Source organism: Tauraco erythrolophus, chromosome 9 (assembly GCF_009769465.1).
Source record: "Tauraco erythrolophus isolate bTauEry1 chromosome 9, bTauEry1.pri, whole genome shotgun sequence".
NCBI lineage: Eukaryota > Metazoa > Chordata > Aves > Musophagiformes > Musophagidae > Tauraco > Tauraco erythrolophus.
Window position 1 is genome coordinate 11,602,947 of NC_141473.1, and position 16,943 is coordinate 11,619,889.

Consider the following 16,943-nt stretch of genomic DNA (forward strand, 5'->3'; position numbering starts at 1 on the left):
ATGATGTGTCACATCAGAATTACAACTTTAAGAATCCCTGAGAATTCTGATTTAATCTAGGAAACCACTCCCAGCATGTAGAGTGTGAGAAAGAATTGCTCCACTTCTTACAGATATGCCAGCATTGCTTCACCGTGGGAAACAGTTTCAGGCATCTTGGGTTTTAATGGCACTCTGGGCATAGATGCATGGAACATGCTCTTTATTTCCCCTCCTCTGTACAGTGCAAATTGACAGTTATATCATAGAAATAAAAAAAAAAAAAAAAAAGTAGTATCAGCATTCACTCATTGTAGCTCTTCCAGTTCATCTGCATCATAGTTTTTTCTTCGCAAAGTGAGGAACAATGCCAGTGTCATCCTGAGGCAGATGGCTGCCTTCTTCCTTCATTTTCAGACTCTCTTCTGCAAGCTGGGAGAGATACTTCTGCAATCACATCAAAAACAAAGCATCGTTACCAAAACTGAAAAGATTCGACATAGGATGCTTTACGCCTTTTTAGAGCTCTCACTCTCCCAGCATCTCAAAAGAGAAGAAAAATGCATAGAAGTCCCATTTTGGTGAAAATTCAAGCCAGGAAATATAGCTGTGTCAGGCAAACTACCTTAATACATGGAGAGCCTAAGAAGTTCAGTGATTTACTCTGTGCCACAAGGGGAACTGTTGACAAAACCAGGAGCACCATGGCTCTCCACCAGTCTTTGTAACTAGACTTCACCTTCTCTCCTTGCAAACCCTCTACTCCTATATGCTGTAGAGCAGGAACTAACTCCATTGAGTCAACTGAATTAAGCTGGTATAAGACTAGTGTGTCAGAAAATAGATGCAGTTTCTGAGTCACAATTTGAAGCATATATATTACATTTTCAGCATGTCCAGTTCAGAGATATGCCTTTTGTACAAGAACATTTGTTTTAAGGGAATAATAAAATTCAGTAATAATTAACACAATTGAGCAGTCTGACTAGAGTATTTACACTTATTGTTTTTCTCTAAAATAAAGCCTTTCTGTGCTGTAAGTACTCAGTGTGGTTTAAAAAACCAGACATGGCCAGTGGGGCTTTCAGCCTTCTGGCAGTGCTCTGAGTTGACAGAGCTGCACACAAAATGGAAGATGAACTGGTATGGGTCTGAAAATGGTGCTCAAAGTACTTATTCAAGGTCAACAGACCTGGAAATGGATGGAAAGGAGCTTCTTCAGCAGCAGCTAGTCTAGAGAAACACATGGGAAATTCCCAGACAATAATGTAGAGATGTTCTTACTAATGACTTATACATGTACCACATGCAAGAATAACTGACCTGCACATTATTAGGCTCATAAAACTCTATTTTCTACCTAATTATTCATTCTGATTTGTTTTGAAAAGACCATCTCACATCACTGCAAAATTTTATCTGCTTGCAGGATTCCCCCAGAGTACAGTTTACTCTTTGGCATCCATGGGGAAGAGGTGAAATGAGAAACGGATGTAAAAAAAAAAAAATCTAAGGGCTGTGTTAGGACTGCCAGGTTGTCTCACGTAAATACAAGTTTTGGATGTAAAAGATACATCTGAAAGGGACTCAGTAATGCTAACAAATGGACATACCTGTGACAAAATGACGACTGCACCCTTCTTACTCTAAATATAGAGACTGGCCGTGAAAATTACGCAAGTCTTGATCCCTGGGTACAAAATTCCATGTGGCAGGAAGCCATAGTAAATGTTACAGTAGTATAGAGATATAGGGTCCATAAAGGCTAGGAGAAGTGATCCGTACACCATGAACTGTAATAAATCACTAACGCTTGTCATTGGATCAGATAACTCATGCATTTTTGGTTTTTAATGATTACCCTCCAAAATAAGACTGAGGTTTATCCACTACCTTTGGCTGATGATGTCAGCTATCATGAGTACCACAAACACCACTTTTCTGAAGTTCACAGACCAGGCCTTCAGATTAATTTATAGCAAAATGAGAGTCAAGGGAAAAAAAAAAATCATTTAAATACAAGTTTCGATGAATACTGCATAAAGCCAGCGGAAAACAGGATAAAATGCTGCATTGAGTTGCCAAAGTAGTGTACATCAGACGAATCTGACAGCTTTTTGTGGTGGTGGTAGTGGTGGGAGGGATGGCCAAATGATGGATTTTTTCGGACATGGAAAATGCAGTAGATCTGTAAATATAAATGCCACCTGGGAAAATAATTTATTAAGATGAAGAGAATAGAAAATTACAAAAAGTGTGCAAGGCTGACAAAGAAACAGTTGAATTTTTTTCATTGAGTGCTGCTCTTCCATGGGCACCATACTCAGATGAAGTTAACTACTTTGCTTCAGGACAAAATCCTCATAATCCAAGCAAGGCTTTTGGAAGAAAACTGGTAAACAAACTGTTCAGTTTGCAACAAGCAGCAAATCAACTATAAAAAACTTATAGCCATGAGAGCATTTGGGACAATGTTGTTGTCATTGGACAACGTTATTTGTCATGTAGACAAGACAACAGAAAGACAGTCTGCAGCAGCAGTCCCACAGCTTCACATACAGTAAAAGTTAGAGTCCATAGTTCTTCTGTTGGTGGATATACTGATTAAATTGCATCATTATAGGAAAAGACTGATATTTTTTGCAAGACTGCATAAATAAGCATTATTGCAACTAAAATGGTTCTAGTAATACAGAACAATTATTTAAGATTTGCTGAGTTTCCACTTGAGTGGGTAAAAGTTGGATGGGACGTTTACTTCCTCCATTTAGTCAGATAAGATGTACTGCTCAGCAGAACAGTCTGTTTTCATTACCATATCTGACAGATTTAATTTTAACAGCTTTTGTAGTATTTGTTTCTTTTATCTCAAGTCAGTGTTAGCTATCTACCACAGTGCTCATGGGAAATGTCTTAACGGAGAGAAAAAGAGGTTTTTTTTTCCACATAGACTCAGTTTTAGTTGGACCTTTCTTTCTATGACTTTAACAAAATAACTTAAAATATGAAAAAATCCCTCTTCTTCCCATAGGATCAGTTGCCAGGGGCAGGGGCTGGAGTTGCAACCTTTCCTTTAGCACAAGTTCCTTTGGGACAGACTCACATGGGATACACAGCCTGCACTGCATGGTGAATCCCTCTGGATTTTTTTGTATGAAGCAAAAAAAGGCATGCAAACTGGGCACCTGTTTTTCAAGCTTACACTTAGAGGATCCATTATTAGCAAGCATCACAGCTCAAAAGCCAGAGGCCTTTGTGTGATTACAGCTACGTAAGTTCAGAAAAGTCAAGAAGAAAATTCTCCCAGATAAATTATATGACTCTGAGTGTCACTAGAAAAGTTAGTGCCAGCTAGGGAAAGATAGCTATTGCTTGAAGAGAAGCAGAGCTCCAGCATTTGCTATGGGCAGAGGGAAGGAACAGAGAAAGAAGGAGCAGCATTGCTTTGCTCTTTCATGACTTTTGCTAAGAGTATTTGAATGCCAACAAAAGCGTCTTCTGCAGTGAACAAACCCTGCACACAGGCAGCGACCCAAGGAGATGAGAGGCAAGGCTACCTCTTCTGCAGAGTCCTTTGCACAGGGCAGTTAATGCTCGTGCTGTCATGCCTGATACTATCAGCTGTGCATCTGAAAAGTGATAAAGGCAGGGTCTTAAGACTGAACTGCAAGTACCCGTGGTCTCTGTGTGCTGTTATCCAATGCGGATATGCTTATGGTATATTCTTTTGGAAATCATACAAGTAATTACATGCTTCTGCATATCCTTATTGAAATTATTCAATGGTGGTGTTCTGCGTGGCTGAACCACCGTGCTGCTCTGTAGCACGGGGAGGTGATTTCAGCTGGTCACAGGAAATGCCTCGGAGAGCCGGTGCGTCACAAAGCACTGCGTGCTGAAACATGCTGCAGAAATTCATGCTAGTGCAAAAATAAGTCTGGCAACATAATTAAACAAGTGGCATGTTTAATGCTCCTGAAATGAAGAAACAAGAAAGGCTGCTGCTGGGCTCACTGTCAGTGACAGAAATGCCTGCGACCCTAAAGAACAGAGAATTAAAGATCTGAGTTGCACGCTGTGCTGGCGACAAGGACCAAATGTAGATGAGAAGATAAGATTATCACCTGGCCCCATTTTACTTATGATCCAGAAGCTGATTTCGAGGATCTGGAAGTGAGAAATTAGTGTGCTAACATTTGGAACTACTGAAAAGTTTTGCTTATCTAAATTTCACTTCATCTGAATTCTGTCCACAGAATAGAAACTAATTTTTTGTACCATCATCTATCTTACACTCAATCCACCCCACCAGCTAGTTGTTAGCTAACTTCAAGTGCGTTTTTACCTGAAGATTTTTGTAGTGAACAGTACTTCTGCAGTGACTTGTCTTTGCCGTCTCTTCATTTGTGTAGAAGAGTCCACAGAGCTTGCAGTAATACCCAGTTCTAGGCACCACAAATTCCACACCTATTGAGAAATTGTGAATTACATTAAAATGTCAGTTGAAACCCTTCCCCTCTACATAAACTTGTTTTCAAATAAAAAAGTTGCTGTCCAGTTAAATGGCATAGATATGAAGACTGAATCCTGGATTCACTTCTCTGATTTCCCTAATTTTGCACTACTGAGCTGCAGTTTAAAATCCTGTGCATCGCACACGTCTTCCACTTCTCTCTTAGATGTTCACATATTTAAAAACGTACCTTCTGACACGTAATATTGACTGGAAGCTTCACTGTGTAACCTCAAGGGCTAGAATAGCAATAGCACTCATTAGCAATAAATTCATGCTCAAGTTACACAGATTGCTCTTTAGAACCTACTTCTTCCAGGTGTTTTACTCATGATCAATATTTACACAGTAAAATCAATACTTTTGCTTATACTGAAAGTATAATCGCTACTTTTATGACCAAGACTTCTAAATTACTAAGCATTTTTCATATACAGTCCAAGGGAAGTTATTTAATCTCATCAGTGACATTAACAGCTATCTTTTGCCATTCATCTGGAATGAAATTAATGATGATCTATAATCAAAAGCCCATTTCTTTCAACAGTTGCCCCTCTGTCATATACCCTGTTCCTTCATCTTCCTCACATCTGTTCTGAAACATAAATATAGCAAGTAGCCTTAAAGTGACATCTTGTTGTAAGCTCTGGGTATTGCAGTGGGTGGCACTGCAGGCCGAGGGTGGCCTGGGCATCCGAACGTACCCAGGGGAATGCTGAGCTCGGTGAAGACGTCCTCTTGTTCCCAGCCTGGTGGAGAGTGCCTTCTTTTAGACTCTATCTCCGGGTATTCCAGAGATCTCATTTCCAGGTACCTAGAATTTGCTTAACAAATGAATAAATGTATTGAATGAAAACAGTTTATTAGTTTAAAGAGATGTTTGTAAACTTCTTCGGAACACTTTCTGGGTGGATCTATAAATGAAGGAGAATCTGGAAAAAAATGTTTTTCCATTCAAATCAGAGGTCTACTCAATGCAACTCCAACAGCTGTACTACACTGTGCAGTCACTCCTATTTCTCCCAGTAGATAATTTTTCTATGTCTAATTTCACATTCATTATGTTTTTTTGTTCCGTATTTTAAACTTTAAATAGCTCCACAATATTATACATGCCTCTGGCACAAGCCTGCTCAGACTGCAGCTCCATAACCACGTAGTGTACTGCATGACCAGTGATGGAGCTGGGCTAACACAGGGGTTGCTGAGAAAGTGGGGGACAGCAGGACCTTATGAGAGCAAAACCCCAAACTGTCTACGGAGCTGCATGGGCAAAGCAAACCTTCCTCTGGTAGGATCCCTGAAGCACCATTCTCATCTTCTCCCTGGAGCCACTCTGTTCCCATCCTCAGCTCTCCAAAGGATAGTTTCTGCTTTACGGTTCTTGGCCACTTGAAGGTTTTGGTTCCTGGCCAGTAGGGATGGGATAGTTGGTCTCTACTGACCAACATTAATGGACACAGGCAGGAGATTCAAGATGTGGACTGATTTGCTGAGGCAGATAAATCCAGTCAAAAGAACGGATGCTCTCCCTTCCCAACATGTGAATTGTTTTTATTTTTAAAAAATATATTTGTTATCACAGAGCAACAGAATTATAGGTAAACTGGTCTGATTCCTATTCTTCAGTTCTCACATCAAAGAACTAGTTCCCTTACGCTAACAAAATTCCTATTGCATTGCAAATTTAACCTAGATAAGGGATATATTTTCTCATAAAACAAATATATTTTTGCCCAAACCAAACCCTTCCTGCCTTTCAGGTCTGTAGTTCAAAGCTCTGCAATTTCTGGCTATGAGGAAGAATTTTTATTCATTGTTTTAAATACATCTATTATATGATTTAAAATAAAATAATACAAAATCTGGACTGGTTGGCTTTCAAGTTAACTGTGAGCCCACCCCAGGTTTCCAAATCTGCAGCAGAGATCCTGGAAAATCCACAAGCTTCAGTTGGCTGTTCTTAAGACATGCAACTTAAGTCCCACTTAAGTTGATTTCCGAGCTGGCAGCTGCATTTGCAGAGAGCCTAGAGCCCAGAGCCCAGATATCAAGTCTGTGGCAGAAACCTGGGAAGCACAAGCTCCCCTGGAGCTTCCAGGCTCCCTGCTGGCAAGTTGGAAGCTGAGATGCTGAAAACACCGAAGTAACTATGATCTTGGGATACCCAACTCTTTCATCAGCTGGCTGCCCATCAAGTGGGCAGCCCAGGGGAGCCAACCTTGCTGTTCCCAGTCTCAGGAAGCTTGCATGGCAGTGTTATCTCCAAATATGCAAAGCCTGGCAAGGTGTCTTCAGGCCAAACAGGTAAGTACTGAAAGTTGAGCAAGTTTCAAATCTGTCCTGGAGGAAGAAGCTAGTTCTAAATCAGACATTCACATTCAATGCTCCAGCATTTTCTGGTGGAAAATTGCACCCTGAAAAATCTTCCGGCAACTTCTGTTCACAAACCCTTCTCCACCACATGGACTCTAGTAACAACATAAAAGAGCATTCCTAGTGAACATGCTCTATGTTGTTTTCCACTTCCCCTCATTATACACAGCCCATTCGCTCAAGTTTCATTTGAAAGTGTGACGAGGAACTGAACTCACTTTCAGACACTCGAGATCTCTTTTTTCCTGACAGCTAAAATATTAATAGGCAGCTATGATTACATTTATTGGCATTATCCCACAGCATGTCCTATCAGTTATATTAAAGGCAGCATGCGGTAGATAACAGGAGATGACGAGGCAAGTTCTGACAAAAAGCATGTATTTGCATGAACAAGGACTGAGAAGTAACAAAACTACGGATGATTTCCATGTTACTAACGCTTCAGTACAGTGTGTAAGAATATACACTCTGTCCAGGAGCCAGCCAGACATTACAGATACTTCTCCGTTGACCTTCAGAGACTATCACTCATTTCATTGACAATTCAAAATAAATTTAGCAGGGGAAGGAGTTCAGCTAAACTCATGTGAACCTTGACATGACAATTATAGCAGCTTATGCCTTTCAGAAAGCTTGCAAGCTGCTTATCATATTTCCTTTACACTATTCAGCTAAGAGCCTCTAATGGTTTAGCTTGGCAAAAGGCACTGGGGTTCTTTTACTGAGCTGCTCCAAGGACATGTCTTGATACTGTTAGCCACATTTATTCCTGTTAGCAATAAATTTCAGTGTACTGTTAGAGAAAACACACAAGGCGCTCTGTGGGCTGAAAAGAAAAAAAAACAGTAGTTACCCTTGGCCTCTGGACACTCTTGGCTTCCGTGTCTTGTTTCTTCACTAGCGTTTTTAACAAGCATTCCCATAACTTCTCTGCTCTCAGCTCCTTGTGATCCCATCTGTTTGTAATCATCTATAAATGTATCAGGGAGCTGGAGAGTCTCTTCTTTCAGATGAACAGAAGGTATATGGTGATCTTCGGGCTCTAAGCAAGTGTCAGAGCTCTTATCAATTTTTCCTTCCTTTTGCTGGGGATCAGACTCCTTAGCAGATTGGTCTTCTTGCAATTCCTCTGGCTTCTGCTCAGCGTCCAGATTTAGGCTTGATGCTTCAGTTACAGCATCATCATTATCATTATCATCCTCATCATCCTGGCAGCCGCTAGAAGCTACACTGCTCTTTGCTGATCTGAAGTTTGTTTCTAAAGCTTTATGGGCAAATTTATCTTCACTCTTCAATAAGTGGCTGTGATCGTTTTTGAGTTCTAACATGGTTGACATACAGGGACACATTTCTGAAGCAGTTTTATTTTTTTGATCAACTGGTACTATTTCTTCAAGCTCAGTTATGTCAGGCTCCATAATTAAATCATCTTCTCCCACTTCATCTACTGTCACTAGCTCCTCCATGTTAGCAGGATACCAGGTCTCACCTTCTATCTCACTTCCACTCTCCCAGTCTCGGTCCTGTCAGAAAGATGCAAAACATTTGAGAGATCAGTGATTATAGAGCATCACTGTTAAAAAGTGGGCTTTGAACATCAGCAACCACGAAGAACTTTGATCTGGTCATGCTTACCCCCTCTTGTATTTTAGTTTCAAAGAACAATACGCCTTGGTGTTGTGATTTTAAACCTTATGCACAAAGACAGGCAATTTCTTTTTAATTATCACATAAACTTCACTTTGCAGAGATCCTGTAACTGTCTTGGGGATTACAGTCTCTCCAGTCTCCTGCTTCTTAACTTTTCTGTAAGCAGCTGAACAAGGCACAACCTGTTATATTTTATTATGCAACTGATACTACTATGTGATCCCCAAGGAAATGAACCTCTCCCCGTCCTCTACCGCCATCCCAGGGTGCCAAGAAATAGGCAACATAATGACAAGATACTGAACCCCAGCCTAGCCACTATGGCTTTCACTTTGCTGGACTGGGTCCTTTAAATTCCTACAGTGACTGAGAAAATGTGGGTACCTTATGTAGCAATTTCCTCCCACCAGCAAGAGCCCTCTGCTAGGGACTGTGTTGGTAGAGATTGGCCTAGACCTTAAGAAAAATCAGTTCTACAGTTATACTCCAAGACACATAATGTGAAATATCTCAAACATGCAGTTATAGACTTATAAGACTCAGACATTAATATTGGACTTCAGAAGTATTGGAATTATAAGGTATATGTTACTTCTAAGCCACACTTTACAGCTTAGATTCCAACTCCCAGACTCATCATGTACACATAATCTATTAATAATCTGTATTCTCCTCCTGTTTGGCCATTCCCACACTTCTCCTCTTAGAATACTAAAACAGCATGAAAACTCTGGGAGTTGACACTGTTCTTGCCAGGAGATCAGTTTCCTAAAGCAACAGATATCAATAGCTTCCATATCTGATCATCAACCCATGACCCTACAGATATGAAGCTGGAGGAATTCCAAGAACATTGCTGTCCCTGACTGTGATGCTGCAGTAGAGGTGCTGTAAAGACATTATTTAATTAAAACCAGAAACAATCAGAAGAGGCTACTATCTATAGTCCATCTAAGGCCAATCTTCTGAAAAGTTTTCATCATTAGTCCCCTCCTGCTCCACTAACCGACTGCATCTCCTATTTTTGGGCACGGTTCACAAATCTACACAGTTCACTTGGGCGTACGTTACTTAAAGCTGTCGGTGCCAAGGGATATGCATGTGAAGCAATGTACATGGGCAAAGAGCAACTAAATAAAGAGTTCTGGAGACTTCAGGAAAAGTTATCCCTTAAAGCAGAGGTCAGGACAAGGCAAGTTAATTTAGACAACCCCCTTCTACAACCCCTTTACATGCCTTTCCGTGAGAGTTTAATATATCAGTTGGGAGAATGTGCTACCAAACCTGGGTTTTCACTTATTTTGTCATGGAAGCTCCAACAACACTGTGTCACCAACCTTCTCTTTTCTTGTGTTTTCCAGAATCTCTCCAGATTCTTTTCCTTGTTTATTAGCTGAAGGCGAGCTCTTCTCTGGAACTTGCTCTTCTTTTCCAAGCTAAAATAAATACAACATATACATGTATAGCCACACACAGTGGTGCTCTAGTATGTTTCTATTCTGGGCTTAAGGAAGCAAAGTCACTCACAAGGTCACGTTCTTTATTTCTAAAGTTTGTGCAAGTCAACTAGGCTGTGGGAAAAGACCCAACAATTGGATTCCATTAGTAAATCTGCACAGTAAGAATTAAGAAAAATAAATTTAATCAAAATTAGAGAGATAGAATTGGCTAGAAGACAGGTGGGGAGAATGTGAATTTGTTAAAATTTCCAGCCTCCACTCCTCTGTTCTCTACCCACATCTGTTATGTTGGCTCAGACATGGTAAGGAGAGCAGCACTGTTAAAACTCTGCAGAAGACCTTAACTGTTTTGTTTATTGATGTAGGATCGGTCAAGAATGCAACTGCTTGCACAGTTCATACTTTGGAAGAACAAAACCACAGTACTACCTGGCCTTTCGTAAAAGAGGGGTGAAGCAAAAGCGTGAGTTCAAGACATTAAAACCTATTTCTTCCTTTTAAAATAAATTATTAGCACTAGTCCCTGGAGACATATGCCTTTAACAAAGCCATTTTAAAATAACTTGAAAAACATGCAGAGGAGTGTGCAACACTGGTGATTTAAGATGCTGTCTGACATTTCTCTCTGACATCTCCTCCCAAGAAACCATCCATCACAGTGAAATACCAGCCAAAGGAGAAGGATGACAAAAGGTGGTACAGACTCACATATCTATGGCATGAGGTAGTGCTGCTGCTGCCTGTTACGGAGACTAGCTGAGTTACAAGATCTAGAGATTTCCACCACCCTTGCCCCCACATCAGAAGAAAGAATGCAAGGTCAACTGAAAACAACCAAAGAGGGCCCTGGCAGCACAAAGTCACAAGCTAGAGATGGACCCCTGACCCCCAGTCAGCAAAGCAGCTCTGCAGCCTCCTGTGCCAGCATCCCCGGGGCTGGATAGCAGCAGTGTATCACCAGGGGGCACTGGGGGAGGCAAGGTGGCCAAGAGCCAGTTACAAGATCCTAAAAGGTTGGGGATACGAGTATGGGCTGTACTGGGACTGAGCAAATGAGGCATCTTGATCTGTTCCCTCTCTGCTTTTTCCCAGTTGAGAAACAAACCCACAAATGCTGCCACTTTACTGACTGGGAGTATTTCTCCAGAGATCACATAATTTTACAGGTGAGCTGATTCAATGGTTCTGCCATGGGAAGAGATTCCTGCCAGCACGTTGAAGGGAGTGGTGTGAATTATCCCTGCCATAGCTGAGGGTAAGGACATATGATTAATAGAAATCAGTTGCTTTGTTGAGTTCACCAAAAAGAAAATATTCCTCATTAAAAGTTCATTCCCCATTTTAGCAGTATAACAATCAGTTCCCTGTATTGTCCTACAAATATTGCGCAACCTTATAAAATGCCATTTAATTCCCCAATAACTCAATCCACATCACAGGCAGTGGAAGGAGGTGATGGATGCAGAGAGAGCAGCTATGGGGTATTCTGCACAGACTTAGAAGAGAGCAGTAGGGCAGTTGCCCCTGCACACACAACCTGCATGCAAACAGCACACTGTCACTGGGTTTTGTATCAGTTGTCTGTGTCCGTCCTCTCACCGGTTACTCAGAGGTCCTGTGCTTGACTCAGAAAGACAAAGTCCATGTACCCAACACCACAACGGTGTAATAGATCTGTAATAGATTTGGGCAAAGACAAGGAGGAGATGACCTTCTGAGATCTCTTCTAGGACTATATTCCCTGATTTTATCATGGCAAAACATCGCATGTCACCAGCTCCACACCCACAGCTACTTATCTAAAATATTTCAGAAAAAAATATTACTTCAGCATTTACCTTCTTCTTATGCAGTATGAGGTCTCTACTTACCTCATTCTCGGGAGGTTTGGTTTCCTTCACATCGCTGCCTTCAGCGGCAGCATCTTCCTCTTGGTCTTTTTCAGCTTTCTTCATCTTATTCTTGTCACTTTGTTTTTGCCTGGAGCTCTCCGACGCTTTGCTGTGCTTCTGCTCAGCCACCTCCTCCCTGGCAGCGTCCTCGCTGTAAGAATGCCTACGTTCCCTTAACTTTGCCTCTTCCTTTCTCTTAGATCTTCCAGGTAAATCCTGCAGCTGCCTCTGAAACTTGTCAGATTTTGACTTAGAGGTTTTTCTGTAATAGTCATCTTCCCTGCTCTTGTAGCCAGATAAAGGGTGAAGGGAGCCAGGGGAACCACTCCTTAAATATTTTTCTCTGTGCCCTCTGCCTCCTTCAATCCATTCATCCAAATCAAACTTGTCCAGCTGTCGGGAATAATGTTTCCTCTCATGTACCCACGTGTCAGTCCTGTCTCTCTTCTCATCCCCGTTCTCTCGCCATTCTCTGCTGTCTCTTTCCTCTTCTCTCCGAGAATATGGAGACTGATCCCAGGACTCTCTTCCATTTCCCCAGTCGGTCCTGCTGGTCCCCACCGGGCTGTGGGGTGAACTGCAGGATGTAAAGCTGGGAGTGTGGGATCGGGGTGACAGGGAGCGGCTTATGGGGCTGCGAGAGCGAGGCCTGTCTGTGCCATACCTGCTGCAAAGGGAAAAGGCAGCTATAACTGGGTGACCCACGGTGGTCTACCAAGTTCTTGTACACTGGAAAGACATGGGGACTGCCCTGGTGTCTGCCAACCTGAGACCCCAGGACTTTCATAGACATGCACTGCACAGCTCCAAACACAGCGAACAGGAGAAAAGGCAGGGTCACATCCACAGAGCTTAACTAAATCCCCACAGATCTGTCAAGAACATATTCAGTCATTCTTAAAAGTGTCTCATAGAGGTTTAACATTAAAAGCTTACGATATGTTGATACCTTTACGATACCCTAATGTCTGTACCCTTAATACTCACTCATCTAGGGCATCTCTGAGACAAAAGTGACAAAGGTCACCTGCTTAAAAGAGATGTTTTAGGACTGTGATTCCTCTCCATTTTTGCTGGAAGGTCCAGAAGTCAGGCAGATCAGAAATATACCCAAATACATTTTAATCTGAATTGGCTTCTTCCCACTAGGTCTTGCAGCACCTCCAGCCTTTATGCTTTTCACTCAAGGGGCAGGAGAGGGGAATAGCTTCATTTGTCTGTTGTTCACATGCTAGGCGTATTTTCTGAGTCATGATCAACAGTAGGAAAGAGTTCATTTATTTTCATAATATGCACAGTTTAAATCTGATCTCATTATATAGGCCCTGTACCTACTATTGTACCCACTTATATTTTTACAGTGATTTGAAGTGAAATCCAAATTAAGAAAGCAAATGAGGTAAGAGAGGGAAACACACAGACAATGCTTTTACTACGTGCAGGTTTACAGACTTATCTGGGTCCCAGTTCCACACTATGGAGAAACTTTACCTGTCCACTTCACGCAGCAGGTCCCTCTCCCTCTGCGAGTGGATGTCCTGGATGATTGCAGCCACATTCTTACCTGGTTTCTAAATAAGACAAACACACTGTTTAGCATGCTGCACTACTCTCCAAGCTAATAGAGGTGAATTTTCCTCCAAGAAACAGCATCCATGCCTCATTCAATCACACTATCACTGAGAAATATTTGCTTTCAGTGTTGTGGTTACAGTCTTTTCTGCAGCTGGTATCTCAATAACATGATCAAAGCAGTAAAACGATACAAATGGAAAATCTGCTCCATTACATTGTAGCACTGTCTCCTCATACTTGGCTGCTGTAACAGGCTTTGAAAACTAGCTTGTTCTTCCCTGTTACACATTCACTACAGAGTGTTTTCTAGGAATGGGATGTAAGAGGAAGCAAACCAGACAATTTTTCTAATATCCAAATTAAATATGTATAGCAGCCTATCTCTGACCCTTTAGGAATGAACTGCTTTCTCTTTATCTCAGAGTTTAGTTCATTCTGCAGTATAGGGCTAAAAGACTATGTTTAGAGACAAGAGCTTCAGAAAACCTAAGTGCAAGAAAGATGCGTACTGGAAGTGTTGATTACTTGAGACTCAAGATCATTTACAAAAGATGCACTACTCCAGGCTGGAGTGCACGCAATTAGTCAAACACTTGGCGCATACACAGCTGAGCAACATAATCGTGTAGGAACTCAGAGCAGTTTGTAGTGGCAAATAGCTGATGCATATTCCCCCTTCCATGTTGCACTTTTGTTTGTTTTTAACAAAGAGAAAGGTTTTTTTTTCTCGTGCAGAGAAAAATAATTGCATGATCTGAAAAATTGCCATTGGAAAGGCTGAAAATCTTCCTGGAATCTAGGCAAACTACCACACTCTCCTGTGTAATTCCTGCTCTGCTTCTACGTTAAAATGCACAGTCTCTGCCACCTTATGTCGGAACCTCTCACCGTACCACACTAAGACAGGCTGCCCTGGTTTATGAACTTTTGGCAATTCCTTTATGTCTCCTTAAACTGTTATACATGTACAGGAGAGAAAGAAACTTTTCGAAAGGTCAAACCAAACCATCTGAGTTACTTGTTTTTCCTCAAGGCTCATAAAAGACCCCTTAACCTCTTAACTTGGAACATTACATAGCTATTTTATAAAATAACTTTGTGCTGTGTTAGATAATACAATATGGAACTTTCCAGTTCTGCATTGCCAGTTCCAGTCCATGTCTCCATGAAAAAAAACCTCTCTTAGCATTACTCGTGGCAGCACATAAGCTTCCATAAATATGTTCACAAGAGCACTGATTTTTGGACATCAAGCAAGTGTCCACATCAGAAGTGTCACACACTCAACAGAAAGCCCAAAGCTCTGCTCTGACTCCATATGAAAAAAAAAAATAATAAAAAATCTTGCTTTTTAATTTAGGTCATCCACAAGAAAGAAAGAAAAAGCAATCAGTGTGAGGTTTAGCCCTGCCATTGCTGCTTGGTGTAGAGACTGTACTATGACTCAGGCATGCAAGAAGTGAAAAGCATTCCTTCAGGCTTACTGCCTGACTAAAGAACAGGACCATCTTATTTTTGCTGACATGTTGTATCTTACACATGGCTGTGTTTTACCATTGTTAGACCAAGCAATGTGGGGAGCCCGCTCAGAAGGGATTTTTGAAATAACGGTATGAAAGGATCAGAGAAAATGGGATGTCTTGCAAGAGTGAAGATTTAGAACAAAAGCAAGCAGCTAAGTATAAAAGATTGTTAACATACCTTCATTAATTTATCTTTCTTAATTTCTTTTTCCATAATATTAAAGCATTAATTAGAAATCAGTAATCAGCAAAGATTTTCAGATGTATTCTCCAGGATGTGCCACAGAAACTCAGGAAATCTAATCAGGAACGACTATCTTACCTTCAGCTGCAATTCCTTGTATCTTTTTGACATCCTAATAAGTAACTTGTCATCATTTATCATAGCAGGTTTTTCCTTGTAGTACTGCACCATGGCTTGGGCTGCTTCACTGTAAGCCATTTCCAGAAAGGCCTAGCACAAATGGGGAGAGCTTTAAAATTTACTACATAATTAAAAATACAAAGTATAAGAGAGAAAATGCAGCACAATAGTTTTCATTTGGATTCTTCTCATGCAAAATGTCTTGATAGTACAGAACTAGGTAACTTTTCAGCGCTAGAGTAGAAATAGAAACAGTCCATTTCTCCATCTCCTTTTAACTGTAAATAATGGTTTCAACTCAGCTAATAAACTGATATGCAACTTTAGAAACCATTTTAGTTAAAAACTAAACGTCTGGAATCTAATCCTTCTTGATATACGAAAACATCATCTTTCCCTCACTTCCTCATTGGTGCCTCTACACCATGGTCAGCTGCTGACAGGACGCAGAACTGCAACGCTGCAGCATGCACTGCTCTGAAGATTGTCAGCTGTGTCTTGCAGAATTGCAAAGAATCCAGATAAAAGCATCTGAGCATGCGCAGCCAGAATAGAGCCAAAAAAAGTGTTTAAAAAACTTCAACGATGTTAACTAGCACTTGTAATTGCATGGAAATTGAATTTGATGTGACTGCAGCTTAACTGGTTGAGAAATATACTCACAGCTGTGTAATGACTGCATTTTGAAACATTACAATCTCAAACATTGCCCACTGGCATAGATTCTACATCCATCTGTACTGTCTGTTGCAGGTATACGAGACAAGATTTTCTACTCTTCCCAGCCTACCACCACTGGTAGACTTAAGCTACTTAAGGTAGACTTAAGCTACCTTGAAGAAAGAGCTCCACTACAATCCAGTGCAGATTAAAAGGGAGTGAGCGAGGTGCAAGTGTCCCCTGCAAAGGCACAGCTTTTCTTTATCATGTATGCGCCAGATCACCCAGCACAGCCGTGGCTGGGTGACTGTAATTACACCAACGTAGGAGCTGCCTCTGCTGTAACAACAGTTCTGCAAACAGTGTAGGACAGCCAAACCAGACTAGAGTGCAAGTCTTTCTTCAATGCTCTGTTCAGCTCCACAAGTATGGGTAGGAAAGCAATAAAAACCTGCCAAACAGAACAAAAGAAGTCTGAAAGTAACCCTAACAAATAGGATGAGAGAAGGCAGCCAAGTTGTTGTTGTTGTTGTTGTTATTATTATTATTAAAGTTTTACAACACTTCTTCATTGAGATTCCTGGGGTTTTTTAACAAGAACTATGAGGCAATGGTCATGTTTATGCCATCATCTCATTCTGCAAACACCTTTTTTTTTTTTGTACTTTAAGAGTAGGCTTCATATATTTAAGTTTCTATTACAAAAAAAGAGATGTTTTCCCCAAAGACTCTGTGTTTATGTCAATATGTCTTTATGTCAATACAGGTGACCCCAAACGCACAGTACCTGATTAGTGGATTTCATGAGGATATAGTTGGTGACCTTCCCAAATGGGAGGCCCAGGTTAATGACATCATTCTCTGTGCAGCTTCCCTCAGGGAGGTTGCAGATGTGAACAACTCGACCCAGTGTAGATTTCCTCTGGGGAAACTGGGGAAGAAAAAACA

General features: G+C 41.1%; 1 protein-coding gene across 2 annotated transcripts in view; it reads right to left on the reverse strand.

Moving 5' to 3' along the window:
* Positions 1-315: 315 nt before the first annotated feature.
* The window catches only part of RBM20 (RNA binding motif protein 20), a 102,178-nt gene continuing 85,550 nt past the window's right edge, over positions 316-16,943 (reverse strand). For both annotated transcript variants that reach the window (XM_086616761.1, XM_086616760.1), the window contains exons 6-14: positions 16,783-16,926; positions 15,294-15,425; positions 13,365-13,444; positions 11,853-12,540; positions 9,859-9,957; positions 7,725-8,394; positions 5,197-5,316; positions 4,325-4,446; positions 316-426 (exon numbers count right to left, since the gene is read on the reverse strand). In XM_086616761.1, the coding sequence (XP_086472887.1) occupies positions 316-426; positions 4,325-4,446; positions 5,197-5,316; positions 7,725-8,394; positions 9,859-9,957; positions 11,853-12,540; positions 13,365-13,444; positions 15,294-15,425; positions 16,783-16,926 (2,166 nt within the window). The remainder of the gene's footprint in view (positions 427-4,324; positions 4,447-5,196; positions 5,317-7,724; positions 8,395-9,858; positions 9,958-11,852; positions 12,541-13,364; positions 13,445-15,293; positions 15,426-16,782; positions 16,927-16,943) is intronic.